We start from the raw sequence: 15,173 nt of genomic DNA, 5'->3' as shown, positions 1-15,173 counted from the left end.
AGTGGATATTTGGATATTTGGGTTGAATCCACCTTTTAGCTTTCGTGAGTAATGCTGGTATGAACATGAGCGTACATATCTCTTCGAGACCCTGCTTTCAATTCTTTGGGGGTATATACTGAGAATTAGAATTGTTGGATCACATGCTTATTCTCTTTTTAGTATTTGGAGAAACCAGAGAACTGTTTTCCATAGCAGCTGTACCATTGTACACTAAGTGTCCAAGAGTTCCAGTCTCTCTCCACATCCTCACCAACACTTGGTATTTTCTAGTGTTTTGATAGTAGCCACCTTAATGGATGTGAGGTTGTATCTCACTGTGGCTTTGATTTTCATCTCCCTGATGATGAATGATATCGAGCACCTTTTCATGTGGTTGTTGGCCATTTATGTCTTGGAGAAATGTCTACATTTTAGTGTATACTTTCTCTCATTCTGTAGGTTGCTTTTTCACTGTTGGTTGTGTCCTTTGTGGAGTTTTTAATTTTGATGTAGTCCAGTTTATTTTTTCTTCTGTTGTTTGTGCTTTTGGTATCATAGCTAATTCATTGCCAAATCCAATGTCATAAATTTTTCCCCTTTGTTTTAAAGCTTTAGCCATTAGAGAATTTTAATTGTGACATTCTGAACATTTTAAGAATTTCTTTTGTGACAGACTGCGTCAAATTCCTCTTCACCTTATGCAGTATCCAGCCCGAGCCATAAAGGTGCTCTTGGCAGGGTTTAAACCTCCCTTAAGAGATCCAGGAAAGACCAGAATACCATACTGTCCCAAATGGAGCATGGAAGCATTGTGGGCTATGATAGACTGTCTTCAGGGAAAACAACTTTATGCTTCTTCCAAGGTAACTATCTATCTTCATAAGCCAAAATCTTATTGAAGATATTTTTAGGGTCCCTATTCTAATACTTTCTAAAGTGCTTTCTATCTGTGTAACTCTAGATGAAAAAAAAAACTTTTAAAGTATATAAATCTATATAAATACTACAAAAAAGTATATAAAGTATATAAATCTATGTAAATACTACAAAATTAATTTTAAGGCTTGTTAAAATTATGCTTTAGTTTATATTTAGCAGACTTTAGTTAGCACTACAATGGTATAAAATATCACTGATGTAATGAATATGAAAATGATCAAGATGAGCATCCTGTAATCAAAGAACTCCTAAATCTGTGAGGGAAATGAAACATTTGTAAACCATTAATAAATATGAGGTAGAATGAAATATGTTCTATAAAAGAAATATAGGTACAAGAAGCTCTATTTCCATCTGGAGAGAGCAGGATAGTACACAGTATTTGAGCTCCTCCTTAGCAGGCCGTCAAATGATAAGTGAATAGGTAGGTCTGGGAAGTGACACTGAACTGCATCCTAAAAGTAGGAAGGACCAGAACAGGAATTCTGGTCAAAGCCATGGAAAGGATTGAATTGTAGTAATTTTGAATTGTTTAATGCAGTAGAACCTGTATCGAAAGGTTCAAATAAACACATACAGCACTCACATCCCACACATAGCACACACAAAAAATACACAACACACACTACACTTAATAGAAAATAACACGCAAAATATATGGCACACAGACACCCATACACCACATACTCACCACACAACACATATACCACACAAAAAACCACACACAACACACACACATACCAAAAACATCACACACACTACACATACACCAGACACATCACGTGTCATAAAAACTACACTCAGAGCACACATATACCACACACAATACACACAAAACAAGAATTACACAAATGAAATATACAAGACACACAAACACCCCATATAGCACGCACACCATACATACCCCACACAACTACAGAAATACTGTTCGCATACCACATATTCACCACAGACACCACACATAACCAGCACCACATGAACAACTCAAAAATACACACCACTGAAAAATAGCACACATACAGGACTCACACCCTGCACATAATAGAGAAACATACAACACACACTACACATGTAGAATATACAAAATATACTGCAACCAAAACATCCAAACACCATATACTCACCATTCAGCACACACCAAACATATACACACATCACTCAAAAAACGTTCAGACCTCATACACACACCTACATCACATTTCTACTACAAATGGCACACACAACACATATTCATCACGTCACATCACCCAATATTCATGCACCCTACATATAACATATCACACAGAAAACAGATACCACACACATACACCACTCATAACCTGACACACAGTACTCACATACCATGCACATACACATACTGCACACGTTTTAAACACACCACACATATACCTAGACACACCACACACCACATAAAAACCAGACTGAGGGTGCACATACAGCACACACAACACACATAGCACACACACGCCAAATATACAACACACACTAAATATACAGCACACACATACCACACATACACCACAAAAACACCACACACATATAAAAATAGACAATGCACACTACAGAAATTTCATTCACACACCACATATAGACCATATAGGCACCACACATAACTAACACCACACAAACACACAACACTGGAACATGCACACCGCTCACAACAGACACGAGCATACACTACACACTAAGGCAGATAGCACACACACATACAACACACAAAACACATATGGAACAAAAACATACCACATACCATGCACATGTGAAACCAGTACACCATTTACATCACACATACCATACTTATACCACACAAACACATCACACATACAACACTTAAATATCACGCATGCCATTCATACACTACATACAACTTATACTACACACACAAAGTATATGCCACATATATACACATACATGTTTCACACCATACACATATATCTCACACATATACATAATGTATACACACTAAACACACATAATATATACACAAATACACCATGCACCAGTCAAAACCACACTCACACTGCTCATATACCATAGGCACTCCATACATACAGTACACAAAACATACACTCCATACAGCACATACAAACTGCACATAACACAAACCACACATAGCACCACACAAAAACCACGCCAAAATATACCACACACACTACAGAAATACCATTTACACACCACAAATACACCACACACATACCAGCACCACACATATACCTCGCAAACGTACAAAACCAAAACACACACCTCACACATACACCACTCAACACCACACAACACAGAAAAAGACAACATGCATAACACATATAGAATACGCACACAGAGAGCACCTGGGTGGCTCAGTTGGTTAAGTGCCCAACTTGTGATTTTGGCATAGGATCGTGGGATCGAGCCCTGTGTGGGGCTCTGCACTCAGCAGGGAGTCAATACTTAAGATTCTCTCTCCTTCTCTCCCTCACTCCACTCACACACACACAGTTTTGCCCTAATAGATAAATCATTAAAAAAAAAATACAACATACTGCACACACATACCCACATACACACTACACATACAACACACACACCAAACATACCACACAGACACACCACACAATCAACAGCACACACACACCTATATGACACATACAACATATTTATTTTAAAAAATGTTCAAATAAGGAAGTCCAGAAGTTTAATATGTGTTCTTCAGCAGTTTAGCATGTCACAAAGGGATAGCCCATAGGCAGAATCTGGCCTGTTTTAAAATTGGAAAAATTTAACCAAAAAAAGTCTGTATTTCTGACTTCTGATGAAATATTATAAATTCCAGGAATTCTAGGTCTCCTCTCCAAAATGGCAGTCAGCTGAAGTAGTATAGCAGCTCCTTTGGAAATACACTCTGGTTCACCCTAGTCCTCAACACTGTTGTTTCAGCCCAACCTGCCTTGATTTTAGGACCCAGGATTTGGGGATTCCTGATGTACTGGCTCTGACAAGAATGAGTTCTGGATGAACAGTGCTATTACTAGAAAGTGCTTTTTGAAAATCTCTGTACATATCATGCTTTTGTGTGTGCAGAGTAGTGTAAATAGCTTATGTACAGTTTCTCTCAAGAAGCCAGTGAAATACAGACGGGGCTAGTAAGTATTCTTACAGACATATATTTATTCATCTCTATGAATAACATGCAAAATTTGGTCAGTTTATGCAGTTTATAGGTAGAATATAAATGAATTTTAACAGGGATGGCAGTGATAGAGCCCACTGGCTTAATCTAGGAAAACTTTGGGTTGGAGTTACAATCTAAATAAAGTTATAAGAATGGAAAGAATGTGATTTAATAGGAAACCATCACAATGACCTTTTTAAAATATAAATTATTAATAAATTTGGAGAATGCATTTCCCTTCCTATATGATATAGGCCAGATGTAGGAGGGAAAAAACAGCAAAGACATTACTGTATTTTCTTGACAACTATCTTTCAGGCTCAGGCACCAGAACAAATAGTGACATTATATGAAGATGAACAGTATCCAGTTCATATGTCATTAGTAGAAATGGGGCTGGCAGACCAAGACGAATGATGTAAGTATCATTACTTCTTGTTACCCCTTATAGTGGAGATTAATGCTAAATTGCCCATAAAAGCACCTTCAGGCTGTCCTTGATTTCTCAAAGAATGACAACAAAGCTCAACAAAAATCTCTCTTCTAGACTTCTTCATAGGCCCTTTCACCTATTGAATACCAGAATCAGAGTGGATCTGCATCTGTAAGAATGCTTGGAATGACTATCATAGTACCAGACAGTTGTTGGGGATGGGCAGAAGCGCAGACAGAAGTGGGCACTATAAGTAATTTAAGCACGTAAGGGTATGGTATGCACAGAACACTACTGAACAATCCATGACCTAATAACAAAGCTATTAAAGTACTTGGATAACCAGCTGTTTATTCATCCATGTAAATGTAACAAGTGATTCAGTCACTAGTTTGAACATTTAATTAAGCAGAGGTTTTCAATAACATGCATTGTGTTTTTCAGGTACACAGTGCACAGCATCTATACAGCAGCCGCCCGGAAGAAAGTTTTCTGTTATGTGTGAGCCATTTCAGACTTAGTTTTCTTGACTTGTTCTGCAATAGTGCTGGCCTTTTTTTTTTTCCCCTTACATGTTAAACTCTCAGGAATTGTTTGAAAAAGTTAATAAATACTTGCTTTCAAATATTTTCTGGTTTTATTTTACAGTGATTTCAAAATCAAGTATTTCAGGCACATGAAAAAATGAACTACAAGTTCATTTTATTATGAATGTATATTAAGTTTCAGAAGACAGACCTCTTAGTACAGTTGAAGACTCCTGTAGTGCCCTTCCTCATCCCTCCTCCCTGCAGAGGTGAGCACTGTTGTGAATTTGGTGTTTACTTTTATTTGACTGCATATGAATGCATCCATAAAGCAAGACACACTACTACTGTGTGTATTGTTTAATGAGTGTGCTGCTGCACGTTTACTTTTCTCACTACCTGTGCTGTTGATCCATGTTGGTGTGCAGAGCTCTACTTTATTCACTTTCACTCTTCTATCCATCTCTGCACATTAATCTGTTGATATTTAGGTCATTACCAGTTTTTTTCTCAATTACAGATATTCTTCTGTAGGACCCCTTGCACACATGCTATGGGTGTTCCAGTATACATACTTAGTAGTGGAACTTACTAGGTCATGAGGTAATTGCTTTCCAAAAAGTGGATTTACTTAATTTACTACCATCAGTAGTCTGAGTTCCTTGGCAATGTGTGGTGTGGCCAGACTGCTATTTGCTAGTATTGATACTAGTATAAAAAGGTATCTCGTTATTTCAATATGTATTCACTAGTTTACTAGTCACTTGTTTGTTCATATCCTTTGTCCATTTTTCTGCTGAGTTGTTTGTAATTATCTTATTGATTTGTAGGAATTCTTTATATTTTCTGGATATTAATTCTTCGTCAAGTATATATATCTTCTAGTCTGTGGCTCATCTTTTCTCCTTTTTTGTGGTATCTTTGGACACACTTTTCATTCATCAACCTTTTAAGTTTGTACTGTGTCTCATTTAAAAATCCTTCTCTATCCTGAAGTAATATATATAATTCCTTATTTGAGAAGTTTACAACTTTTTTCATATTCAGTTCTTAAATTACCTGGAATTGATACACTTAGCTGTTTTTAAAAATGGGATTCATTGCTAATATTACTGTATATTGCACTTAAGTGACTATACCAACCTGTAATTATTATATAAATTGATATATAGGTGACTTGCACTTCTATCAAGGACATCTTGCTTCTGTCAACCTACAGTTTTACATAGGTTAGAACATCAAGGTACCTGTGGTTGATCAGTTAACACCAGCTCTAGTTATTTTTCCCACCCCCTCCATTCTCACATCTCCCATTTTAACTAGTTATATATCATCACAGTAAATGTTTTCTCCTTACTATGATTATCTGTACTCACAGATGAATTCTTCTACTTATTTTGGTGTTTGACTTATCTGTTTTCATTCACTGTTTTAACTTCCCATTCTATTACAATTAAAGGACCTCTTTAGTAGATAAAATGCTTTAATCTTAGTACTAATTGAACATAGTATATTCTGACTGGAGACATTCTCTTACTCCTTGAGTAAACTTTCTGTGCAAGTCCTTTATGGCTGATGTGCTCGTGGAAAATCTGTGCTCTTGTATTTCTTATACTTCTTGGTTTTTATAACCATCTTCAACAAAAGTGCCTCGTTATTTTTGCAGTCTATACAGTTTATAACAAATAATGCTTTCCTTAGTCATGCAATTACTATAGAAAGACAGGTGAATTAAAAATGAAAGCTGTTCTTATACATTTCAAAGAATATAAAAAGCTATGGTGTTTTATTTTATAATCCATAATCTTTTCCATTTATATATATACACACACACTGTATATATAAATTAAACCACAGAAACAATAAGAAATGTACATTTTTTAACAAAATCAAGTTAGTGTTATTTCATGATTAGTCATGCACCAGGATCATTACAGTTTTGTATCCATTAGAACATTACCATCCTTGTCTTTAACCCTTATTCGACCAGATGTATATTTTGTTTCTTGATGACCATTTGTATATACAGTTTTAACAGTGCCATCTGGATATTCCCGTCTCTTGAACTGGGCAGTGTGTAGTTCTCTTTGGCCATTATTAAACTCTATGATTTTGTTGCCATCTCTGTAAATTTAAAATAAAATTTAATTTCTTTAAAATATTAAATATATAACAGGAAAATGATCTAATAGTGGCCTTTTGATTCTGGGAGTTCTCTCCTCTCCTAGAACCTCCATTGGTCCTCTCCCTGCACAATACCTTCTTTGCAAATTCTTTCCACCCTGTTTCTGCTTCAGGCTGATAGTTCCACATAAATGTGCCCATGAAAAGTTTTTAATTTATGTTTTCACTACAAAATGTTAGGTTTGTTTTTTAATTTTACATGTATTCTGCCTCTAAGAAAATTGGGCATTGTATTAAAATATGGCTTCCAGGGGTGGCTCAGTCAGTTAAGTGTCTGCCTTCAGCTCAGGTCATGATCCCCAGGGTCCTTAGATCGAGCCCTGTGTCGGGAATCCCTGCTCAGCAGGGAGCCTGCCTCTTCCTCTGCTTGCCGCTCCCCCTGCTTGCTTGTGCACGTGCTCTCTCTCTAATTAAAATCTTTAAAAAAAAATATGGCTTTCAGTTTTGACCTTTATTCTTTTCAATAAATTATAAGCAGTCTGAGTGCCTGCTCTTTATCAGGTTGGAGAAGAGCGTTTATATCCCTGGGAAGGGCCATAAATCAGACTTTTCTGAAGCAGTGAAACAAAGAAGCTGTTAATCCCAAGTGGACTGTTTGATGTGCATGCAGGACATTCAAAATGAACCCATAAATCTATCTATAATGTGCTGTTAGAAACACAAGGCTAGGCTATAGATTGTGAATCACCATTTCTCAACATAGTGTTTTTTCCCTATTTTGGTTATTTCTCAAATTTTATGTGACTGTAATGGCTTTGTGCCACATACACATGTTAGACCTAAAAGCCATTTTGAGAGCCACTGTTTTATCAAGTGCTGCCCCAGGATCAGGGATGACAGCATCACCTGAGACATTATTAGAAATGCAAATTATTGGCATGGGGCCCAGCAATCTGCAACTGAAAAATTCTTCCAGGTAGTTTTAATGCACAGTGAAGTTGAAGAACAGCCACTATAAATAAAAAATGCCAAAATAATCCTGAATGATCTGGTATCTAGAATTTGCTTGAATGTAGATGAAAAAAGATTAGCCACAAGTTAATAATTGTTGAAGATGGACAGATGGGTACATGGAGTTTTTCATATTATTTTCTCTACTTTTTATTATAAAAATATCAAACATGAGTTAAAAGAAGATGGGAAAGTTTCTGAAATAGCTCAAAGTATAATGTCCACGTAAGACTTTCCTCAAGTTTTAGGAGACATTGGTATTTATTTAGTTGAGCACCAGAGAAAGTTTCTAACCATGTTAAGGGAAAAACACTCTCATGACCATAGAAGTTCCTACATTTTTTGAATTAGTGTTTTATTTATTTATTGCTAACTTTCTATCACAGAACTCAAGTTAGTTACATGCATGCACACTCTAGGAAAGGAGGGTGCAAACTAAGTAGGACAGTGGACTTGACAAACCTTCACCATGGTTTTAACTGGTGCCTACAAGAAGTTCTGTATTGTGGACTGAAGAAGTCAGAAGTCTCTAACTTCAAGAAATGTTAACACTCAGAAGGATAAAGAAGTTACTATTTTAAAGAACTTAGTCAGGGAGGCCAGAAGAAAATACCAATCAGGCAGGGACAGGGAGATCCAGCAAATCAAAATATAAGACAGGGAACAGATATAGTCTAATTCAAATATTGCCATCATTGTTTGGTTGTTCTTAAAAACTAATAGGGCAGCTTCCCTTCTTTGTTTTATTCACGGTTTTCAAATTTCACCAATTTTTTTTTTTAAGATTTATTTATTCAAGAGAGAGAGAGAGCATAAGCAGTGGGGAGGGGCAGAGGGAGAGGGAGAAGCAGGCTCCCCACTGAGCAGGGAGCCGGACACAGGGGCTCCACCCCAGGACCCTGGGATCATGACCTGAGCCGAAGGCAGACGGAGCCACCCAGGTGCCCCAACAAATCCATTTCTATACAAATACTTGCCATTCCCCTTTTGTGAAGTGCTGTACAGACTCTCTTTTAAGTTTTTAGGCTACAGACTATATATTAGAACCTATATGTCTCTAATTCTAAACTCCAAAATGCTGAACTCTTTTCACCTGTTCTCAGAGTATCTGTACTCACTGCTAAACTTACTGAAATTCTGAATGACTTACATAAATGTTTCAAGATTTTTAAAAATTCACTTGGAAATAGAAGTTGAAAACTGGCAAATCTAGAAGCAAATTTAACAGATATACCTTTGTACCCTTACAATTGTACCATCTGGAAAAATGCTTTCTTCTTGTCCATCAGGAAATAGGTTTTTGATAGTCTGGTCAGGAAATGTGATTTCTTTTCTCCCATCTGGGAAATGTTTTTCTGTTGAAAAAAGGTTACTGTAAGTATTTTATTTTTAAAGAAAGGAAAGTAATTAGGAGAGGCAGAGCAAGTTTTACCTATTTGCCCACTTGAGAAATGTAAGAGTTCTAGTCCTTGTGGGTAAGTAGTGTGAGTAGTCTGGGCAGACGCATAGTAGTAGATCTGTAAAGACACAAAGTCAGCATGTGTTTCCTTTAGAGATGGCTAAGCCACGGGGAGAACACTCCTAGGGAAACCTACCACTCTCTCATCTGGCATGACCTGCTTCACATCACCATTAAAGAAATTGACGGTGACAGTCTTCCCATCTGCACTCACTTCTTTTCGAGTTCCATTTGGAAACAATATAACATGGCACCCATTCTTATAAACCTTTTCTATCTACAAAAAAAGAGAAACAAGATTATCAATAGGAGAGATTTCCTCCTGACACATGACAAAAATATCCCTAATTCTCTTCCAAACTGCCTACTTTGAAATCTTTCATAACAAAAGGCAAAAACATTGTCTCAAAAACACATCACCATTCTTATATCACCTATTCCCCAAAACAAACTCATTTTTTGCTGAGTTTTCTTTTTTTATTAAGTATAGCTGACGCACAATATTAGTTTCAGGTGTACGACATGGTGATTTTACAAGTCTATATGTAATGCTGTGCTCACCTCAAGTGTAGCTTTCCCATCTGTCACCAAAGTATCATCCCTATGATGTACCTTTCATCCCCATGACTTATTCATAACTAGAAACCTATATCTCCCACTCCCCTTGACCCATTTTGTCCATACCCCTATCCTCCCCCCGCTGGCAACCATCAGCTTGTTCTCTGTATTTATAGGTCTGATTCTGCTTTTGGTTTATTCATTTTTTAGATTCCATGTACGTGAAATCATATGGTACTTAGTCTGACTTATTTCCCTTAGCATAATACCATTTAGGTACATCCACGTTGTAGCAAATGGCAAGATCTCATCCTTTTTTATGGTTGTGTAATATTCCAGTGTGTGTGCATGTATGTGTGTCTATGTGTGTGTGTATACACCACATCTTCCTTATCCATTTGTCTCAATGTACACTTGGGTTGCTTCCATATCTTGACTATTGTAAATAATGTTGCAATAAACATAAGGGTGCATATATCTTTTTGAATTAGTGTTTTTGTTTCCTTTGGGTAAATACCAGTAGTGGAATTATTGAATCATGGTATTTCTTTTTTTTTTTTTTTTTTAAAGATTTTATTTATTTATTCGACAGAGATAGAGACAGCCAGCGAGAGAGGGAACACAAGCAGGGGGAGTGGGAGAGGAAGAAGCAGGCTCATAGCAGAAGAGCCTGATGTGGGGCTCGATCCCATAACGCCGGGATCACGCCCTGAGCCGAAGGCAGATGCTTAACCGCTGTGCCACCCAGGCGCCCCTGAATCATGGTATTTCTATTTTAACTTTTTGAGGAATCTCCATACCATCTTCCACAGTGGCTACACCAGTTTGCATTCCCATCAACAGTGTACAAGGGGTCCTTTTTCCCCACATTCTAACAGCTATTTCTTGTCTTTTTGATTTTCGCCATTCTGACGGGTGTGACGTGATAGCTCATTGTGGCTTTGATTTGCATCTTCCTGATTAGTGATGCTAAGCATCTTTTCATTTGTCTGTTGGTCATGTCTTATTCGGAAAAATATCTGTTCAGGTCCTCTGCCCATTTCTTGATTGTTTTTTGGGTGTTGAGTCGTGTAAGTTCTTCATATATTTTGGATACTAACTTACACTTATCAGATATGTTATTTGCAAATATCTTCTCCCATTCAGTAAGTTGCCTTTTTGTTTTACTGATAGTTTCCTTTGCTTTACACAAAAGCTTTTTAGTTTGGTGTAGTCCCAATAGTTTTGTTTCTTGTCTGAGACCTATCTTGAAAAATGTTGCTATAGCTGATGTCAAAGAGGTTACTGCCTGTGCTCTCTTGTAGTAGTTTTATAGTTTCAGGTCTCGCATTTAGTTCTTTAATCCCTTTTGAGTTTGTCTTTGTGTATAGTATAAGAAAGTGGTCCAGTTTCATTCTTTTGCATGTAGCTATCCAGTTTTCCTAATACCATTTATTGAAAAGACTGTCTTTTTCCCATTGTATATTCTTGCCTCCTTTGTCATAGATTAATTGACCATAAAAGCATGGGTTTAGGGGCACCTGGGTGGCTCAGTTGGTTAAGTGTCTGCCTTTGGCTCAGGTCATGATCCCAGCATCCTGGGATCAAGCCTCACATCGGGCTCCCTGTTTGGTGGGGAGCCTGCTTCTCCCTCTCCCTCTGCTGCTCCCCCTGCTTGTACTCTTCTCTCTCTCTCTGTCAAATAAATAAAATCTTTAAAATAAAACAAAACCAAAAACCCACCCTTTCTTTAAAAAAAAAAAAAAGGCTCTCTATTCTGTCCCATTGATCTATGTGTCTATTTTTGTGTCAGTACTATACTGTTCCATTACTACAGCTTTGTAATATAACTCAAAGTCTAGGATTATTTCTTTTCTTACTTGCTTTCGGTATTCAGGGTCTTTGGTGATTCCATACAAATTTTAGTATTACCCTAGTTTTGTGAAAAATGCTGCTGGCATTTTGATAGGGATTGCACTGAATATGTAGATAGCTTTGGATAGTATGGACATTATAACAATATTAATTCTTCTGATCCATGAGCATGTAGTATCTTTCCATGTGTTTGTGTCATCTTCAATTTCCTTTTTGCTGATTTTTTTTTAAAGCAAACTGCAGGTATCACTTCACATGTAAAACACTTCAGTTGATTTAATGATAGGTTTTAACATAACCAAATCATTACTGCCCCTAACGAACTACAATTACTTCATCATACTGTAACCATCCATGCTGTTTTCCCTGAATTCACAAAATAGACTTTTACAGTTTACTTGAATCAGGATTAAAACAAGGTCCACACACGACACTTGATGACACGTCTTTTAAATCTTAACCTTTAATATTCCCCTCTCTGCCCCCTTTTCATGGCGATTACTTGTTGAAAGAACTGGGTCACTGAACATGTAAAATTTCCCACATTCTGGATTTGGCTGACTGCTTTCCAATCATGGTGTCATTTAACATGTTCTTGCATGCCCTGTACTTCCCAGGAAAAAACTAGTAGTTACATGTAGAGGCACGAATAAAGTCTGGTTGAATTATTCTGACGAGAATACTTTGTACGAACTGCTGAGAGCTTCTTACGGCTATATGTTCAGAGGTGCAGTATGTGACTGTCCTCATGACCTTAAGACCAACTGGGTCACATCAGTTAGATCTGCCATGAAGCCCCATCAACCTCTCATCTAGGAGTTGAGTGCTTATTCATGACTGCTGCCTAGATTAGACCCCTTATTTCATTAGAGACTGCACAGTGATGATTCTCAAATTTTCTCATTCCTTTTCCATTTATCAGTGGAACTCTTCTAAAAAAGAAAACCTTTTCCCACCAATAATTTGTTACATGAAAGCAGAGTTTGTACAGGAAAAGTCTGTAACGACTTCCTTTGACTGCTGTTCTTTTGTCCTTCCCTCGCTCAAGACTAGCAGTGAACTTTGGCCTTATAATTTCAATTAAAATAGATCAAATTAGGGTATTTGGAAAAGTAAATTTTCTATAAACACGAGGAAAAATTACCTCATCCCCTCCCTGCTAACAAACCCTGTTTATGTCGCTTCCCTTTTCATTCTTTCTTCTAGCTGGAACACCCAGCCAGGCAATATCCTGCTCAAAACCTTTCCTAAGCACAAAAATAAAACTGTGTAGCTGGAGATGGACAGAAAGGCTGCAGGAAAGGTAAAGCCTTGAATGGAGGCTTTGAAAAAGTACCAAGGATGACAAAGCCTTTTTAGCTATGTTTAGAGGAAGAACAAAGTTTAAACAAAGGAAGTGTATTCCTTCTTTTGCTGTACCTCTAAACTAGAAATGGCAACTAAATGCATGTGTGTGTCAATCATTTTTAGAGGAGTCCAAAGGTTCAAGCTAAGTCACGCTCCAAGGAACCATAGTTCTTAAGCCCCTCAACAGTCTTAAAAGATGTTAACTTAGGGGCGCCTGGGTGGCACAGCGGTTAAGCGTCTGCCTTCGGCTCAGGGCGTGATCCCGGCGTTATGGGATCGAGCCCCACATCAGGCTCCTCCGCTATGAGCCTGCTTCTTCCTCTCCCACTCCCCCTGCTTGTGTTCCCTCTCTCGCTGGCTGTCTCTATCTCTGTCGAATAAATAAATAAAATCTTAAAAAAAAAAAAAAGGCATCTAAAATAATAGAGTGATAACTTAAAAAAAAAAAAGATGTTAACTTAGAATCTAAGTGTTCCAACTCTGTTTTAACCTACATTTATTTCTTATAGTATTATTTAAAAAAATTTTTTTTAACCTTTCCATCAGGATGACTGATTTCTCCCTGAATTTCTTCTTTTTCCTCTTTTTTGTCGTCCTTTTTGCCCTCGGGATCTGGGAAGTCCACTGGTTCAGGGGGCTTCCTGGGTGAGGCTGTCTGTAAGGACAAGATGCTCTCTTTTCATCTCTCCTAAAGGACGTGTAATCACATTTCAAGCAGCTAAAACTTACATTTATTTCCAAATGCCAGATTCTACTATGATAGGATTTGATGACTAGCATTCGGTGTTATATAAAAAACATTCACAGTGTTAAGTAAAAAACCTCCTTTATAGGGGCACCTGGGTGGGTCAGTCAGTTAAGCATCCAACTCTTGGTTTCAGCTCAGGTCATGATCTCAGGGTTATGAGATCAAGCCCCACATCAGGTTCCCCACTCAGTGCAGAGTCTGCTTAAGATTCAATCTCTCCCTCTCCCTCTTTCCCTCCCCACACACACGCAAGCGCTCTCTCTCAAATAAATGAATAAAATCTTTTTTAAAAAACCTTCTTTATAAATGGTTTAGAAACTTAAATCAGTTAACTAAGCAATTTTAAACCTGAGTAATCTATGCTTAAATAAAAATATAGAGATTTACTTGTCCCTTATCCGAACTGTCTAAATCACGAGAAGGCACAGGCTTGGATCTTCGAGATGGATTGCCTGTTAGAATATAATTGTCAAGAGTTAATTTTCAGATTTAAATGAAAGTTCTAAATTTACTCAATATTATGGTCAAACATTTCCTTAGTTCATATCCCTTTGTGAACTACTGTCCTTTACCCATTAAGTAAGGAATTAATATTTTACTTTACCAATTTGTAGGAGTTTATTATATAAATTCAAATATTTAAAAGGCACTTAAATCTGTGTGACAAGAAAGACAAAGACAATACTTATTTTCTGAGAGTTTACAATCTGGAGGAAGAGACCGGTGTTCAACTAACCTAACAGATGAACCCAAAGGTATTTTGGAAATAATCACAAGGACTCTAGTTAGAGGCTTAGGTGTGGGGTAGATATAATAGAGGCATCCAAGAATACAAATAGAATTTTGCTTAACAAAATAACTGGGTATATTTCATTAAAATTTAGACCTAATTGCTGTGGTCTAAACTTTTTAGATTATGACCACCCCACCAATCATATACTGTATTAGCAATACATTATTATAAAATAAGCATACACACACACACATAACAAATTAAGGTGAATGTTAAAAACTATATTGAAGTTCTAATATTTTCTTCCTAT

General features: G+C 37.1%; 2 protein-coding genes across 5 annotated transcripts in view; one reads left to right on the top strand and one right to left on the bottom strand.

Moving 5' to 3' along the window:
- The window catches only part of RNF17 (ring finger protein 17), a 122,783-nt gene extending 118,288 nt beyond the window's left edge, over positions 1-4,495 (top strand). The window contains exons 34-35 of the mRNA XM_087864918.1: positions 656-845; positions 4,388-4,495. Of these exons, the coding sequence (XP_087721044.1) occupies positions 656-845; positions 4,388-4,486 (289 nt within the window). The 3' untranslated portion in view covers positions 4,487-4,495. The remainder of the gene's footprint in view (positions 1-655; positions 846-4,387) is intronic.
- Positions 4,496-4,833: 338 nt separating this feature from the next.
- Positions 4,834-15,173, bottom strand: part of CPAP (centrosome assembly and centriole elongation protein) — a 58,930-nt gene continuing 48,590 nt past the window's right edge. For all 4 annotated transcript variants that reach the window (XM_045797154.2, XM_087865247.1, XM_087865248.1 and 1 more), the window contains 6 exons: positions 14,518-14,582; positions 13,918-14,037; positions 9,760-9,900; positions 9,597-9,681; positions 9,399-9,519; positions 4,834-7,153 (listed from right to left, as the gene is read on the bottom strand). In XM_045797154.2, coding sequence (XP_045653110.2) covers positions 6,961-7,153; positions 9,399-9,519; positions 9,597-9,681; positions 9,760-9,900; positions 13,918-14,037; positions 14,518-14,582 — 725 coding nt within the window. In that variant the 3' untranslated portion in view covers positions 4,834-6,960. The remainder of the gene's footprint in view (positions 7,154-9,398; positions 9,520-9,596; positions 9,682-9,759; positions 9,901-13,917; positions 14,038-14,517; positions 14,583-15,173) is intronic.

Source organism: Ursus americanus, chromosome 10 (assembly GCF_024610735.1).
Source record: "Ursus americanus isolate L20-20 chromosome 10, mUrsAme1.1.p, whole genome shotgun sequence".
NCBI lineage: Eukaryota > Metazoa > Chordata > Mammalia > Carnivora > Ursidae > Ursus > Ursus americanus.
Note: the sequence above shows the minus strand (reverse complement) of the source record. Positions and strands in the feature narration are given on the sequence as shown.